Here is a 15,859-nt window from a genome sequence, read left to right as displayed (position 1 = left end):
TCCTTACCGCTGAATGCAATTTAGACTATGATTGACTTAAAGAATTCACTTTAAATAAAATATATGGTGCTTCTGCCTCATAGCAAGATGTTATATAACATCTTTGGGGGTGGGAATGGTTGTTTGTCTTGAGATGATAAGCAGTATAGTTTGTGAATGAATGATTCACGTTCCTGTAATTTGGTGAATAGAAGACTCATTCCGGCCATGGGGAGCAAGAAATAAAGTAACATTAAATCATTTTTGAAACCTTTATTTCCCACATTAAATGACCTACACAGTATCAGTAAAAAAATATATTTGCAAGATACCACAGCATACTCATAGACTCCCCCCAAAACAAGCTTGCAACTCAATAACAGTAACAACAAAACAAACATATAAAATGGAAATAAAGTTTTTGGTATTGTTAAATAAAAACTGGATACTGGGGGATTGTTTCGCGCTTATACCAAATAACACAAACAACAAATTGCTATCGATAACACCAAAAATAAACAAAAACAACATAATTTAATACATCAGCTAAAAATAATTAAAAGACCATTTTTTAAATAATTTGCTTAATCATTAGTGATATTTGTAAGCCTGTCGCTCAAAATTGCTAATTGCACAAAAGACCTTCACTGTCGTAGATATGGTCCTGTCGGTGAGTGAGAGGAAGTGATTCAGGTCAATAGCGCAACCTAGTCACATTTCTTCAGCCCTGGTAGTGTGAGCTCATACCTTTCAGGGAAGGAGAAAAAAACGCAATTAAAGTTCTTAAATGTGAAATGGCTTGATTTTTTATTTTTTTTACTAATTCTAAATTATTGCCTCAGAGTGATCTATAAAATGACAGACAATCTGACCTAAGATTCTTCTTGGAATGAGTTAAACTACAATTAGGAAAAAAAAAAAAAAAAAAAAAAAAAAAACGTGATGTGAAAACGAGGTAGGAATTACAAAGAAAAAACACTGCTTGAATTTATTCATACATAGATATATACATATATATTTCCCACCCTGCATACCATTCGGTGGAGCCTTTGATGAGATCAATCTGGGACAAATCTATCGTCACCTGGTAGAAAGAAGCAACAGTTCAGACATTTATACAGAAACATTATTCTTTCATTCATCCATTCACTCTGTCATACACACTTCCTGGTGATTTAGGGTCACCAATAAACCTGCTGCAAATTTTTTAGACAGCTATACTTAAATACAACGGGGCAGCGTTAACATTTCGTTCTCAGACTCATTTCACGATCCTGTCGAGTATCTGCCACGGGTATCAGAACACGTTGCGTTTCCGGGGTTAGCTAACGAAGCAATGAACAGCATTTGCACAGCAAACAACTCTGACAGGCCGAGGGGGTTTTCCACAACCACTACCTCAGAGTTGTGGGGGGGATGCTGGAGCCTATCCCAGCTATCATTTGGCAAGAGGCAGGGTACACTAGACTGGTTGCCAGTCAGTCACGGGGCCAAATATACAGACATTTACTTACTCAATTTTTCCCAGTTCTTTCCAAGGAACCTACTGCATGTTTTTTGGACTGTGGGAGGAAACCAGAGGACCCGGAGGAAACCCGTGCAGAGAACATACAAACTCCACACAGGAAGGTTGGAATCGAACCGTGCGTTCAATTTTATTGAATTTTCACTCTGGGGATCAATAACGTATTGTCTTCTCCGATCTGATCTGAACATCATCGCAAGAATTTGATGGTGCATCGCATTCGAATACCGATATCCGCACGCCTGCCCCGGTCGGCGCCTACCATCCCGATGTCCTTTCTCTCCCGACTGATGAGCATCTTGTTGTTCTTCACCGACACATCCAGAGCGCGGTGCTGTGCCTCCATGAGCGACACGTCGAACTCTAACCTGGAAGACGCAGGAGTGTTTAGACGCAGAGCGATCTACCCGGACGTGACCATCCGTGAATCTGAGTCCCCTACCTGTCATTGTGGATGGGATTAACCGTTCTCTTCTTGACGTGCGTCCTCTTGCGGTGAATCCAGGACTGATCGGGCAGAAGGTACATCCGGACGTAAGAGTCCGTGCCGTTTTCACTGCAGGGGAATAAATTCCTGAAACAGGGGGCGTGGACAGGAATAAAAATGAGTATCGTGTAATTCTGCCATTTGTCGTGTTATAACTTCTGCTGAGGTGCGGAATCATGTGAAACAGGAGGGGAAAAAAAAAACAGACATTGCTTAAACTTTGTCAAAGTTATCAGGGAATGGTGGATAAATCAGTTTGCAGATGACACTGTGATGTGTAGTGAGAGCAGGGAACAGGTGCAGGAAAGTCTAAAGAGGTGGCGGTACGCTCTGGAAAGGAGGAATGAAGGTTAGCTGCGAGAAGATAGAATAAATGTGTGTGGATAAGAGGAACCCAAGTGGAAGGGTGAGGCTACGGGGAGTAGTGATGAAGAAGGTGCAAGGTATCAAGGACCACAGAGGGTGGAGAAGAAGTGGAGAGACGTGTACGATAAGGTTGGAACGGGTGGAGAAAAGAGTATCAGAAAGGTGGAGAAGACCAGGTTGTCCGGTTCGGAGACACTGAAGAGAAGACAGGAAGCAGAGCTGGAGGCAGCAGAGGTGGAGAAGTGGAGGTTCTCTTTGGGAGGGGATGTTCTGGAGATAAAGTCAGACTGGGATGGCTTGGACATGGACAGAGCAGAGTGGGAAGGATCTGGGTAGAAGGATACGGAGGTTGGAAGGGTCAACCAGGAAGTTCTAGAGGAAGACCAGCGAAAAGATGAATGGATGGACGGAGAGAGAACAGGAGGTTAGTTGGTGCGAGAGGAGAAAGTGAGAGGGAAGCAGATAAATGGCTGTGGTGACCCATGACGGGAGCAGCCCAAAAATAAAGAGTACCTTCTTACTGTAGGAAAGAGGAGTTACCTGCAGGAGTTGACAAGGACGATGAGTCTGTCCTTCAGCCTGTCGTAGCGTATCGTCAGGCTGATCTCCCCGAAGGACCCCTGGTGTTTCCTCAGGGCCCTGCAGCCGTCACACGTTTGAAACGTAAACACGAGGTTCTCCCAGGGTTCCCTGAGCCTCATATATTTTTCCCCAATCCCTGGGTTCTCTTTCTTCGCGTGTCCCCAGAGGTGTTGGGCTTGATCTACCGCAGCGTCTCGCTAGGGTTCCACCATTATTTTTCATTTTATGAATTTAAATCTACTATTGTACCATGTCAGCTATTAGCATGCAACTGTTAGCGCTACCGGTGTACCGCCATCGTTTCCAAGCGCTTGCTGATGGTGGAATGTTGGGTTTCTGTAAGTCATCTTAAAAAGCGAGCCGGACCTGATCTAGATAGAGTGTCATCACTGTGATTTTGGTGCCCTTATTATAAATAAAAATCTGACTTAATTTTATTTTCACTGATATTTTCATTTTCATTTATTTGGGTGATGTCATCAAGATATTTGTTGCTGTTGTTATTTCTCGGCTTTATTTTGGGCACGTCTGACAGTGTTGTGTGGGTGTTGAGGACGTTTGTTAAACTTCGGGTTGTTTCGTGCTTGTTTTTAGAAAAATTTCAGAGAATATTTATCAGTCGGATTTGAACCTTAATCTGATTTGTATTACTTTTATTGTATTTCCTGCCTCTTTTTGGTAATTTGTGTCAAATCATGAATCCCCAGAGATCATTTCTGGTCACTGTGCTGCTTTGGTGCGCTAAATTTGAGACGTTAAAGCGAAATTTCAGATCATTTCTTGACGATTGTTGGGATTATCGTAGTGCCTCCGGTGACCCGCACACGAACACGCTCACACACACTCGCTCACTCTGGGTACGAAGCTCCTTTGGAAAGGTCGAATCGCGAGGAGGTGATGGAGTTCTCCGACAGCAGGCTGTGGGAGTCGTAGCGCCGCATGTGAGCCACCGAGTCGGGCGGCCGCCGGGTGTCCGACGGCAGGAAGGAGCCACGGCGGTGGGCGGGAAAGTCTGCGTTGGTGGCGTTCTGGGGGGCGTTCGACGATGAAAACTTCACAGAGGGTTGTTTTGGAGAGGACGCCGTGGAGGGCGCAACTCCTGGGCCGCTCAGTGGCGCCTCTTGTGTAGCTGCTGGATCAGGGCTGGTGGCCATCTTGGGCAGAGGCTGTTTCACCGTTAGAACCTGCAGAACCGCAGAGCCTTGTTAGGAGTTTGTGTTTGTGCGTGTGTCAAGTGCATTCTTTCCGTGTGAGTGTATGTGTTTGTGCATTTCTGTTTGTGCAAGTATTTGTTTGTGTTTATGCCGATTGTTTGTATCTGTGCATGAGTGCACATGACCATGCGTGTGTTAGTGTGTAAGCGTGTGTGTGTGTACCTTTGTTTTCTATTTTTATTTGTGTGCATGCATGAGAGTGTATGCATACGTGTGTACTTGTTTCTTTACGTATTTCTTTGCGTGTGTGTCTGCCTCCGTTTCTTTGTGAATTTCTGTACATATGTGTGTTCATATGTGTGTATGCATTTGCATGTGTACATATAATTGTGTGTCTTTGTCTATTTCTTTGCAGGTTTGTGTGCCTGTATTTCTTTGTGTATTTCTTCACATTTTTGAGTGTGTTAGCCTGTATTTCTGTGCATGTGTGTGAATGTGCACTTGTGCTTCTTTGTGTGTGTGTGTGTGTGTGTATGTGTATGGTGTTGTGTATGCGTGTGTGGGAGTGGATTATTGTGTTTCCTATTGTATACCCTCACCCATGTGTGCACCTGTGTTTCTTTGTGTATTTTTTCACGTGTGTGTTTGTGTGTGTGTGTGTGTGCGCACACCTGTGTATCTTTGTGTATTTTTTCACGTGTGTGTGTGTGCACGCCTGTGTTTCTTTGTATTGTGTTTTTATATATGTGCATATGTATGGTGTGTGTACATGTAATAGTGCTTCTTTATGTATTTGTTCATATGTGTGTGTGTACCTGTTTACATCGAAATTTCTGAGTATGGGCGTGTGTGCAAATGTGTATGTGTGTATGTTATTGTGTTTCTTTTTGTATTTCTTCAAATATATGTGTTTGTTTACCTGTATATTGTAGGTATATTTCTATGCATGTGTGTGAATGTGCACATGCGTTTCTTTGTGTATGTGTTTGTGTGTGTCTGTCAAACCCTGAGCGTGGCCTTCAGTTTGATCTTGCTGTTGGCCCCTGAGTGCTCCAGCAAGAAGCTCTGGTCCAGCACCATGTTGGAGATGTTGAGGAGGCGGCTGAGGGGCAGGACAAGGACGCCCAGAGGAGTCTTGTGGTCCAATTGTTTGACCTGCATGAACACACACACACACACACACACACACACAGACACAAACACACACACACACACACACACACACAGCATTGGATGGAAGTGTGTGTGTGTGTGTGTGTGTGTGTGTGTGTGTGTGTGTGTGCATGTATCTGATACAACAGTCCAGACTTACACTCATCTCATGGATCTGACCTGTGTTTTGGTTATTTTTAATTCATTTATATGAAAATGAAGATGGATGGATGATATATGACAAAACTTTTCATTGACTTTCCACGTAAATCTTAATTTTTTTTTGGCGATACGTTTTTTTTTTTTTTTTTTTTTTTAAGATTTCTTGATTATTGCTTTTATTATCTCCTGTTTTTTTTTCTTCCAATGCTAACCCACTAACCCGCTAACCCAAATTAGCAAAGTACTTTCTTTGTCTATATTACTCCACTTTTGGAGACATATGTTCATATAAAACCAAATAAAGCATGCTGACCTGAACCAGAAGCTGCTGGGTTTTCACGTCGTGCACAAAGAAGGTGAAGCCTTCCTCCCACGCTGGGTTGTTGGAGCCGTAAACGATCTGAGAACACAGAGAAGACATTATGGGTAGACAGATCGAGCCGCTGGCGCCTGCATTGGGTTTTCAAAAATATAAGCGCTGGACAACCAGTCACAGCGCTGGATCAGACACAGGCAACGGGAAGTTAAACATCCGCTGACTCTTATGTAAGACACTAAAAAGACCATTGGCTGGGGTGGCACCTTGCTTTTATGAACAGCCTTGTTGACAGCCAGTTCCACAAAGGAGTTGAGCTTGGATTTCTTTGTGAGCTGGAAGAACAGAGAAAAATTATAGCAGTCGGATTATAATCCAACACATACTGACAAATAGGGGAGAAAGGTCAAAATGTATAGGCCATAAAAAAATAATAAAAAAAATGAAAATTTTATGCAAAAAATACAATAAAGCTCCGATTTTATGATAACTCTTGATTTAAATCACAGCAAAGGTATTATGTTTTAAATAAAATATTCAAAATTAAACAGGAATGAATCAATAATACTTCAAAGTAGGAATAACCATGACTTTGGTTGGCAAGCAGATGGCAAGCAGGGGCTGAACCAGTCTGAGTAACTATGACAACGGAAGCAGCAGTAGATGGTAAGTAAGTAAATAAATAAAAACACACCCCATAACAATGTCAGGTATTTTCCGAACGAGCAGGAAATGCTCTGCCTCCATGACCGGGCGAAATGTTTAAGGTTTGCAAAAATGGAGCCCTCTCTTAAAGTGAGGCTCTGCGTCGTATATATCATGCAATCCCAGAACTTGCCCCGAACAAACCCGATATGCACAGTCATGATCAAATGTTTTGAGAATGACACAACCACAGAAACATCTGGCAAACACCTAAAAATCCTGAAGGAACAGACTTTGTGAAAGTGTCATTCTCAAAACTTTTGGGCATGACTGTACCGCCGTCCTGCCACCTTTCTCACGTCAAAAGAACTGCTATGTGAGTATGTCTTCGACAAAAACTGCAATCTCACCCGAGATTCCTCCGTTGTCACCCCGTGTTTGTGATGCTGTGTGATCTCAGAGTGGTTGTTCTGTGGACACACACACACACACTCTCATTAGCTCATGTGTCGCCTCACGGGCGCTAACTAGCGGGACGCCACTCACGGGACGCCACTCACGGGTAGTCTGGAGGCACAGTCCAGATACACCGCCAGCATGGCGCAGGCGTAGCCATCATCGGACTGGAAGACAAAGAGATAGCGAGCTTGAACACACTGCAGGGGCTAGGTGACAAACACACACTCACACACACACACACACACACACAAAAACTGTAAACTCTCTGCCATGATTCTTGCAGGGATACAAGATCAGAGGTACCGTCTCTGCCCCCCTCAGTTAGCATAGCACAACAAGCTAACCTATGCCAGGGCACCATGTTCTTTTGCCCACCAAATGATTTAGTAATAAAAAATAAAATGAAAAAAAACTGACACTTCTTTCTGAATCATACTGAATGCAACGGACAAACAAAGGGAATTCGGAAGTGACGCCATCACGCCAGTTCCGACAGAATATACGTTTATATCCCTCTGGGTGACGACAACATTAAACAGCTTTTAAAACGACCATTTCCTGAATGGAGTTCTGCATAGAGCTGTCGGACGCTGTCGCAAGTGACGCACCTCCTCCAGCAGGCTGGCGTCACTCTGCGGGGAAAGCCAGACAAGCTTCAGGTGGATCTCTCCGCTCTCGACGCCCGTGAGAGGAAACCACTGCGGTGGAGAGATTCATCAGCATCCGTAAGACAAAAGCTAACAGGAATGCAATAAATAAAAGAAAAGACCTCACTTGATCTAATTCTTTCTCCTTCTTTACTTCTCCCAGGTCCAGCTGAAACCTAATACGGGATATCACATGGAAATCATGTAGTCGGACCTCTGATATCACCATGTGAGAGAAAGACAGAAATAAAATCGAGCTCCTCTATAGCTAGGCGTTCATTTACCTGCCGATAAAATCGTCTTTGTCGGTGTCCTGGTCGTAGCATTCCACCTCCAGTTCCTGGCCTGGGGCCTCGTGGACCACAAACTGCAAAGAGATGACAAGGGAGGGGACGTTTTTGCTTTAAAACGCGACCGAGATTAAAACCTAGCGGGTTGAACATTTTCAAAAGATCTAAAAATCGAACAAAGACTCGAGGAATGGGCTTACACTACCTCGTACACTTCATTCCACACCGGGTCCAGGTTCTCCTTGATGGTCTTGCTCTGGAACTCCTGGTCACCGACTTGGACCTTCGCGTACGGGTCCGACTTGCCCTTCACCAATCCCAACATGTACGTGTCCTTGGCCACCAGGTTCCGGGCCTCCAGCAGGTGGACCCGCACCACGCCCTGATGGCCCAAAACCAAAAACAATCACACATGCAAATAACGACCTCAACAAAGAGCGTTCACATGACGACGGTGGCCATTGGGTGTGACTTGTATGTCGTGTATCAAACCGCCAACCTTCCAATTGGACAGACTCCTACTCCATCAACCGAGCCACGACCACGTAAGTAAGAAACATGCACACTCAGGATTCCCTGGGAATGACGTGTAACCAGGTAGTCCTCACCCAGGTAGATCTCAGTGCTTACTCCGGATCCTCGCAGGACTATCCGCGAGAGAAACGTAATGGTTTTCAGGTCATATTTGGTTCCAGGAACCAGCCCCCTGCAGGGGAACCTTTTAGTTTTGCTTTCCCAGTGGTGGTACGGGACCATGGTAAGGACTAGCATGACGCAAGCGTCCAAGACATGCACCTTAAGCACCGCACTCAAAAACAAACCACCGAAGAAGAAGACGAAAAGGAAGAGAACACGGACAACTTGGAGTGTGAAGAATCAAGAGCTATCAAATGGTTTGAAGTGGTTTTACCTTCTCCCTAAGCTGCTTCGCTCTGTGAAGAACCCAGCGGTTAGCTAATTCCACACTTGTTTAGCAGAAAATGTTGATGTTCCTCCGCAAGTCCTGCAACCCTCTCTGTGATGTAGCAGGCCCCAAGAGCTTGGATCTCTTAGTCCCTCGATGTCATGCCAGTTTTGTCCATTTTGTCGCAAGAAAACAGCTGACCGGTGACCGTGGTAGGTTTTAAAAATGGAGATTCAGAACTTTTTGCAGTTCCTAAAACCTTTTTAGGAGCGCGGCTGTATCTTGAATCCAGGGACCATGGACCTCAGCTCCTAGAATCATTTTAGCTCCTACACTGAGGCATGGTCTTTTTACAGTTCTCTAGGATCTCACATGATGCTGGTACTTGGTGATATATGGAACTCATAAGCCACGCACATTACCAGATTCTTCTTGTGGACCGTTTTTATAGGCTATCCTGGTCACCGCTCACCTGTTTTCTGACAGCAAAATGGACAGAAATAGCAAAAAAAGCGAGTTCCACGCTTTTCTGGCCAGCTATGGTGCATAACTGTAATTACATTGGCCAAAATAAGTACAGTTAGCTAACCAGTACGGGTTTCTTCACACGGAGAAGCGGCACAGGGGGAAAATCAAAACACTTGAACCCATCTGATACCCACGAACACCGCTGCACCTTTGCTCCCCAAGTTGTCTGTGTCATTGTCCTCTTCTTCTTCACGTTGGTTTGTTTTTGAGCACGGACCCGATCAAGTGTCCCTGCATTTATACAAAGGCAGCTTTCGTACCCGAGGGAGCAGGAACCGCATCTGGTCCACTTTGACCTGGTCTATGAGGGGGAAACACATGCGGTTGGGCAGCACCATCATGGAGGCGATGGTCTTCATGATGGCCTCGTCGGACACCGAACTAAGAGAAGACAGACAGACCGGGTCAGGTCCCTCCAAGAACCAATAGTACCCCCTTGTGTCATGAAGGTCCTACTTCAATTCACACCATCCGATGACATACTTTATTTTCCCGAATCGTAACGACTTTGTAAATGTAACGACGTGACAACCCTTGTTTTTTCCAGAAAGAAAAAAAAAGTTCAATTTTTATCTATTTTTTAACATTTGGAAATACTCTTTTGTTCGTTTTACATGTACACAATATAAAAATTGCTAAGCTAAGACTAACAGGCTCTTAATCCCAGGTTTAACTAGAAAGCTCCTAAATTGGTCTGTTCCTGTTAAAGAAAGCGCACCGGGTAAAACATTTTAACTGATCATCAATAATTCATCATCAATAATTAATAATCAGTTAATGATAAAGCTCCAAACGGACCTGAAGACTGGACTGTCCAGCAGGTTGGTCATCCCCGTCCAGTTGATTTCAAGGGTCTGAAAGATATGGATCAGGTGAGCGGACATTGTGGCCGCACACACACACACACAGCTGTGGATAGGAGGCACTCACGGGGCGGCGAAAGAAAAAGAAGGTGACCCCTCCCACCAGTGGCACTTGACCAATCAGAGGCTCCAGAATGACCCTTAGCATCCCGTGGAGCTGCGGAGAGTTGAGACAAGGTCACGTCCAGATGCCCCTGGTGGCCTTGTGAGGTATTGCAACAATGACGCAATAATCAGATCAGGTAAAGCTTATATTATCTTCACAAATCAAAATATTTCACATTATTACCATGTCAAGAAAACACACTTCCTCTTGTCACCGATAACATCATACATTTGTTTTTTTAAGCGTCGAGAAACATTTTCAAGATATGTATTTTGGCGGCGCGAGAAGATCCCTGGTCAAATACAGGAGGTTCATTGGAGACACTAAATAGCCCAGACGTGTGCATGGTTGTATGTCTATGTATACATGTCAATGGTTGGACATCTGAATGACATATGAATGAGAGGGTGAATGGTTGAACGGATCTATATAACATGTAAATGAGCGGGTGAATGGTTGTGTGTCTCTGTATGTGACTGTTCCAGGAGGAAACCCTACCTCCTGGCGTTCCTCCAGGTGAGAAAGAGGTGGGGTTTAACCACCTGTCAATCACAGGGCCGCATATAGGCATCCAAAACATTCACTCTCTAAGGCATTTCAGAGTCTTCACTTCAACAAACCTACTTTTTGCATTGTGGTAGGATGATGGAGAACCTGGAGAGCCCCTCGGAAGGCCCGTTTTATCTTTTTTTAACAACAGGAAGAACAAGCTGCTCACCGCCATCCCCTTGATCCCCGCCTTGATGGAAGCCTGCACGTCGGCGTCGATGTCCACATCACCTTCGTAGCTGCAAAGCGAACACCGAGCGTCAGAGGCAGCGCTTGGCTCGGAGGTCAGAGAAGAGCGTCACGCCAAACCTGATGTCCATGTCCAGGATCACCTCCCTGTGGTCGACCTCGTGGGTGTAGGCTTTTATTCCGGTGATCCGTGGAGGCTGCGGACGAAGCCGAGAGTCCACCCGCGTTACGAACACGTATATGAAAACAAAGATCAACCTCGAAGGTGCGCGAATCCATCGGGTGTCGGACTCACGATGTGTCCGAAGTGGACTTTGGTGAAGGTGAAGGTGTTGAGCGCCGAGCTGGAGTTTCTGACCGCCGTCTGGATGGTTCCCTTCAGGAGCTTCTCCATGAACATGCCAAAGAAAGGCCAGGCCTGGTCCAGCACCTGCACATGCGACGCACACAAGGACACACACAGTAAACACACAGGAATCAAAAGGGACGCACAAGTGATACACATACGCAGGGATCACATTCATACAGTACACACACTGGACACACAGGGGACACACACACGAAGTGGTGGGGGGGGGGGGGAAACATAAAGGATACACGCAGGAAACATCAAGAATACACACAAACACACACAGTAAACTCATGGAACACACACATGTACACACACACAGTAAACACGCAGAAAAATGTGGCTCACAAACACACAAGAATACACACACACCAGCAGTAAACATATGGAACACACACATGTACGCACACAGTAAACACACAAGAAAATGTAACTCGCAAACACACAAGAGTGCACACACACCGGCAGTAAACACATGGAACACACACATGCACACACACAGTAAACACACAAGAAAATGTAACTCGCAAACACACAAAAGAAACAAAAAAAACATGCAACACTAGGGACACACATGGCATACACAATATACACACAGAGGTCACAATACACACACGGTAAACACAAAGGACCCACACAGGAAACATAACGGATACACACAAGAAATACGTGACACACAGGAAAAAGAACGCGCACACACACACACACACACAAGAAACACAAAGGAAACACAGGGTTTCCACACGAGGAAACAGAAGGAAAATGGCGAGGAGGAGAAACGGCACCTTCTCCCTTGGTCTCAGCTGACGTGAGAAGGAAAAAGTTGAACAAAGAGTTTGATAAAGAAAGGCCTTCTCCTGCTGACGAAGGTCTCAGCTAAGATACTCGCGGTTTCATGTGGACCCAGAGAAACACCAAAACGCCCTCCTGATGTTTCCACACGGATGTCGAGACGGCGGCGAGAAACATTTGAAAGCGTTTTAGCGCCGCAGGGAGTGACTTCTATCTGGAAATTTACCTTGTTCACCCAGTCGACCTTCTCGACTTCAGGGAAGTTAACCTTTTGGGAGAAAAATAAAATAAAAGATCTGTATCAGGCATGTTTTGTCCGTACCACATGGAGGGATTTTGTACTCATCGTAGTCATTCAAATTATTGTTCGAATTATTATGCGATAATTACCGTGTAATTATACTTTTTTGGGTTTAATTCCGACAGGTCTTATGTACAACAAAGTATTGGAACCACATTGAGAGGAGAAGGAAAAAAATACCGGATTAATCTTGTCAAGTTATATTTCAGTAAATGATTCCCCATTAGTATGATATGATCTCAAAGAAAATTAAAAAATAAAAATAAATAAAATAAAACTAATTAATTAAAAAAATCGAACTATTTCCAGATTCTCTGGTTTCCTCACACCTGAGTGCAGGAAAAGCATTTTAGATATTGAATAAATTAATGTTTTTTTTTTTTCTTTTTCTTCCCTTAAACTGTTACAACTTTACACTCCCCATATCAGAACTCTCGGGTGGGGCCCCATTACTTTATTGTACTTCAATATTTCATAGTAATCTGGGGTGACAAGTAGTATTCTGGCATTCCAAAATAGAAAGTATGTCATTTTTGAATTGATTTTAAAAATTGATACATTTATTGAATAATATATCAAAGCAGGGAGGGATTGCAGAGCTGCGTCGGTCTTACCCGTGATCCTCGGCGGGATCAAAACTGTAACAGAAGTTACAGTGTTTAAAATTGAATAACAAAAACATAACACAAACGCAAAATAAGCTAAAATACAATTGGCACCTTGCTGCTTGGTCAAACTGATCGGAAGAGTCTCGGCAAAAAGTGAATTTCAACCTGCGTGGTTTCCTTTTTTTAGCTAACACACAAAGAGCAAGCTCCAACAAGGTCTTTTTGTTGATTAAGAAATCTGCGACTGGACATACTCATTTTGGATTTAACGGCCCTTTATTCATGTTTTTTTTTTTTTTTACTGTGGCGTGGGCCATGATTTGGATGTAGCAGACTGATTTTGATAAAAAGCAACCTTCTTGCCCCATCCGGGCAGTGTTGTGCTACTTGGGTCCTCTACCAGATGTCTGGGAGCTTGAGGTTCTGCGTAGGATCCTTGCTTTTAGCAACACTGTGTTCTTCTGGCCCACGGATGTTTCTCCCGGAATCTGTGCCATTCTCCAAGCTTTGGAGATGACTGCTCCAGGAGATCCCATCACCATTGACACCATTTTTGCCTTTGTGTTCCTGATCTTTCTGATCTTGCGGTCACTTGGGATTGCTACATCGACCGCTGCAGCTATCTTCTGTTGCTTTTCCATCACCACTATGTCCGGTTGGAGCCACGATTTGTCCATCTGGAAGTGGATGTCCCATAGGAGTGGATCAACCTAAGAAGTGTCTTCCACCTTGATCCTGAGACCTGTACGGATGTCCCTGCAGCCACCTTCATCATGTAAGCTTTTCCTGCCGGCATCTTAAACCACCCTGTTTTGTGCTGGAATGTCTCGGGAGCATCTCTGCAAAACCTGAACCTAGGTAGACTGCTGCAGGAGAACCCAGACCTCAATCGTTTTTGTGTTCCGGGCTTGCTCTTGTGCGCCTCTGTGGACTCCGTTGGTCCGGCCTCAGGTATGTCGGCCAATCTGTCAAGCCTCCGATGGTACACGCCAAGCTGCCGATGGTGCAAGCCACAAGAGGCCTTCTCTGTCCATGAAAGTCCTTCTGGGTCCTTCTTACTGGCCTTCTGCTGTTTGAGGCATTCAACCTCAAGTACTTGCAGTTACCTCCTAGACACTGGCTCTGACCCTAGCTAGTCTGCGGCCTCCTGCTTTTCCCCCTCGTGTTAGCGTATCCTCAGGATGCTGGACTTAGGTGAAACCCTTGTCTTGACACCGGTAGCTTCCATTTCTTCCTGGGTATTATACCAGAGGGGTGTCCGATCACTGGCCGGAGGAAAAAACAAACAAACAAACAAACAAAGCACACTCATTGGAAGCTGAACCCGTCAATCCCACAAGCCTTTGCGGTCACCGATCACTGAATCACCAGTCCAACAGGATGGGTAGTCCACTTCTACATGGCTCCACCTCCCAAGACTCAGCAAAAGTGAAGCTTTTCCAGCCCAACAGTCCGAGTGACGTTCCTCTCGTACTCTGAGAAACTCGCCTGTCCTGTTGGGAGCCGCGCCTGGGGAGGGTGCGGCGTACGCCGAGCCTTCTCGCTGGTGTGCGACTAACAAGATTTATCGCCACGGGAACAAGGAACTCACTTTAAGGAGTTCCACATACTGCAGTTCATTTCATCTATATGGCTGATCAGTCTGCTCCAGAAATATGTAAATACACAGTATTTACATATATGTGATACAAATAAGCAGTGTTACAGAAACATGTTTACTGACTTATTTGAAATAATACTTGATGGATGCCGGCTGGATTGAATCCACTCGGTCACATGACATCGCAGCTTAGTGATGAATGTCAACATGTCCACTTTGTGACCCAGAGTGTCAAGCAATGCACATCAAATAAAACATATTATTGCTTATATACATTTAAATGATTTTTTCATGTATTTAATGACTTATACACAGAAGGTGAGTTATTATTTTTTCTCCAAACAAATAAATCGATCATTTTTTAGGTACTCAAATAGCAATTTGCATTGTTAAGCGGTCTATTATTTTAAACCCCCCACCTTGTCTATACTGACATAACAGGTTGCTTTTATTTTGAATACTTCGGATTTGTCTTCCCAACCCTTGCAGCAACTGACTTTTACACACACACACACACACACACACACACACACACACACACACACACACACACACACACACACACACACACACACACTTGGTGCCTCACCCACGACGCCATCGGCAAGTGGCTCTCCAGCTGCCTGTTGATCACATGGAGCTCGTTGTCCACAAAGTCGATGGCGGTTCCGATCCGGGCGTCCTTCCAGAGGCGGTTCCGACTCCACCAGCAGACCAGGACCATGCCGAGCAGCACCCAGCTGATGCTCAAGCCCAGGTACCCGCTCACGTACACCGGATAACAGACCAGGACGGTCCGGCCCAGATACACGAGGAGCTCCATGAGGAGCCGGTTGACAGCGGATGGGGTCAACCTCGCCTCGCCGCCGCCCTCGGTCGAGGATCCGGCGAGCCCCGCCGCGTCCGCCTCGCCGCCGGGTGCCATTAGCTCGCCTCCCCCGTCGGTTCCGATCCGAATCCCGCGTCCTGGTTCGGGTTACTTCCAGCCGGACGCGTACCGAGGGCGCAGCCGTGAAGGTGGTCCCACTTCCGCGTTTGTGCCTCAAACAGGTAAGCGGAGACTCACCTGCGGTCGTGGGCGGGGCCCGAATTACGCCCTAGAAAATAAACGTGTCACTCGGCATTGTTTGGAAAAAATAAAATTAATTTTGTGAACGTCAAATGTCTGCATTCTTGAATATTATTATTATTATTTTTCTTATTATATTTACTTTTAAGTTGCCAGAGGTGCTCTTACTCAGGCTGAGATTTCATTGGTGCGCTTTGTCGCCCCCTAGTGGTATAAACTATAGCTGCTAAAATAAAA

The 15,859-nt window shown here is 45.0% G+C and overlaps 1 protein-coding gene across 1 annotated transcript; it reads right to left on the bottom strand.

Annotated features, from left to right (window-relative positions):
- Nucleotides 1-237: 237 nt before the first annotated feature.
- On the bottom strand, nt 238-15,598 carry esyt3 (extended synaptotagmin-like protein 3). The gene is made up of 23 exons (XM_086145338.1): nt 15,143-15,598; nt 12,271-12,312; nt 11,199-11,333; nt 11,024-11,100; nt 10,884-10,953; nt 10,127-10,216; nt 9,995-10,050; nt 9,457-9,577; nt 7,970-8,146; nt 7,759-7,841; nt 7,602-7,650; nt 7,436-7,525; nt 6,929-6,991; nt 6,779-6,838; nt 5,990-6,058; nt 5,721-5,807; nt 5,099-5,248; nt 3,792-4,123; nt 2,898-2,996; nt 1,947-2,078; nt 1,767-1,872; nt 1,014-1,063; nt 238-726 (listed from the first exon to the last, which is right to left on the bottom strand). Exons 1-23 carry the CDS (start codon nt 15,476-15,478, stop codon nt 687-689), a joined length of 2,514 nt encoding a protein of 837 aa, XP_086001464.1. The 5' UTR covers nt 15,479-15,598; the 3' UTR covers nt 238-686.
- Nucleotides 15,599-15,859: the final 261 nt, after the last annotated feature.

This window comes from Fistularia commersonii, chromosome 4 (genome assembly GCF_037954325.1).
Source record: "Fistularia commersonii isolate RoL2024-O1a breed Wild chromosome 4, RoL_Fcom_v1.0, whole genome shotgun sequence".
Classification (NCBI taxonomy): Eukaryota; Metazoa; Chordata; class Actinopteri; order Syngnathiformes; family Fistulariidae; genus Fistularia; species Fistularia commersonii.
This window is presented reverse-complemented; position numbering and strand designations above follow the sequence as displayed.

Bases quoted from the DNA above. Each gene is read 5' to 3' on its own strand.
- esyt3 (XM_086145338.1), bottom strand. From the start codon at position 15,478: ATGGCACCCGGCGGCGAGGCGGACGCGGCGGGGCTCGCCGGATCCTCG. The intron at 10,051-10,126 runs GTGAGTGCCTCC...CATATCTTTCAG, and splicing joins TCTTTTTCTTTCGCCGCCCC to ACCCTTGAAATCAACTGGAC. The intron at 5,249-5,720 runs GTCAGCATGCTT...GTGTTCATGCAG, and splicing joins CCCAGCAGCTTCTGGTTCAG to GTCAAACAATTGGACCACAA.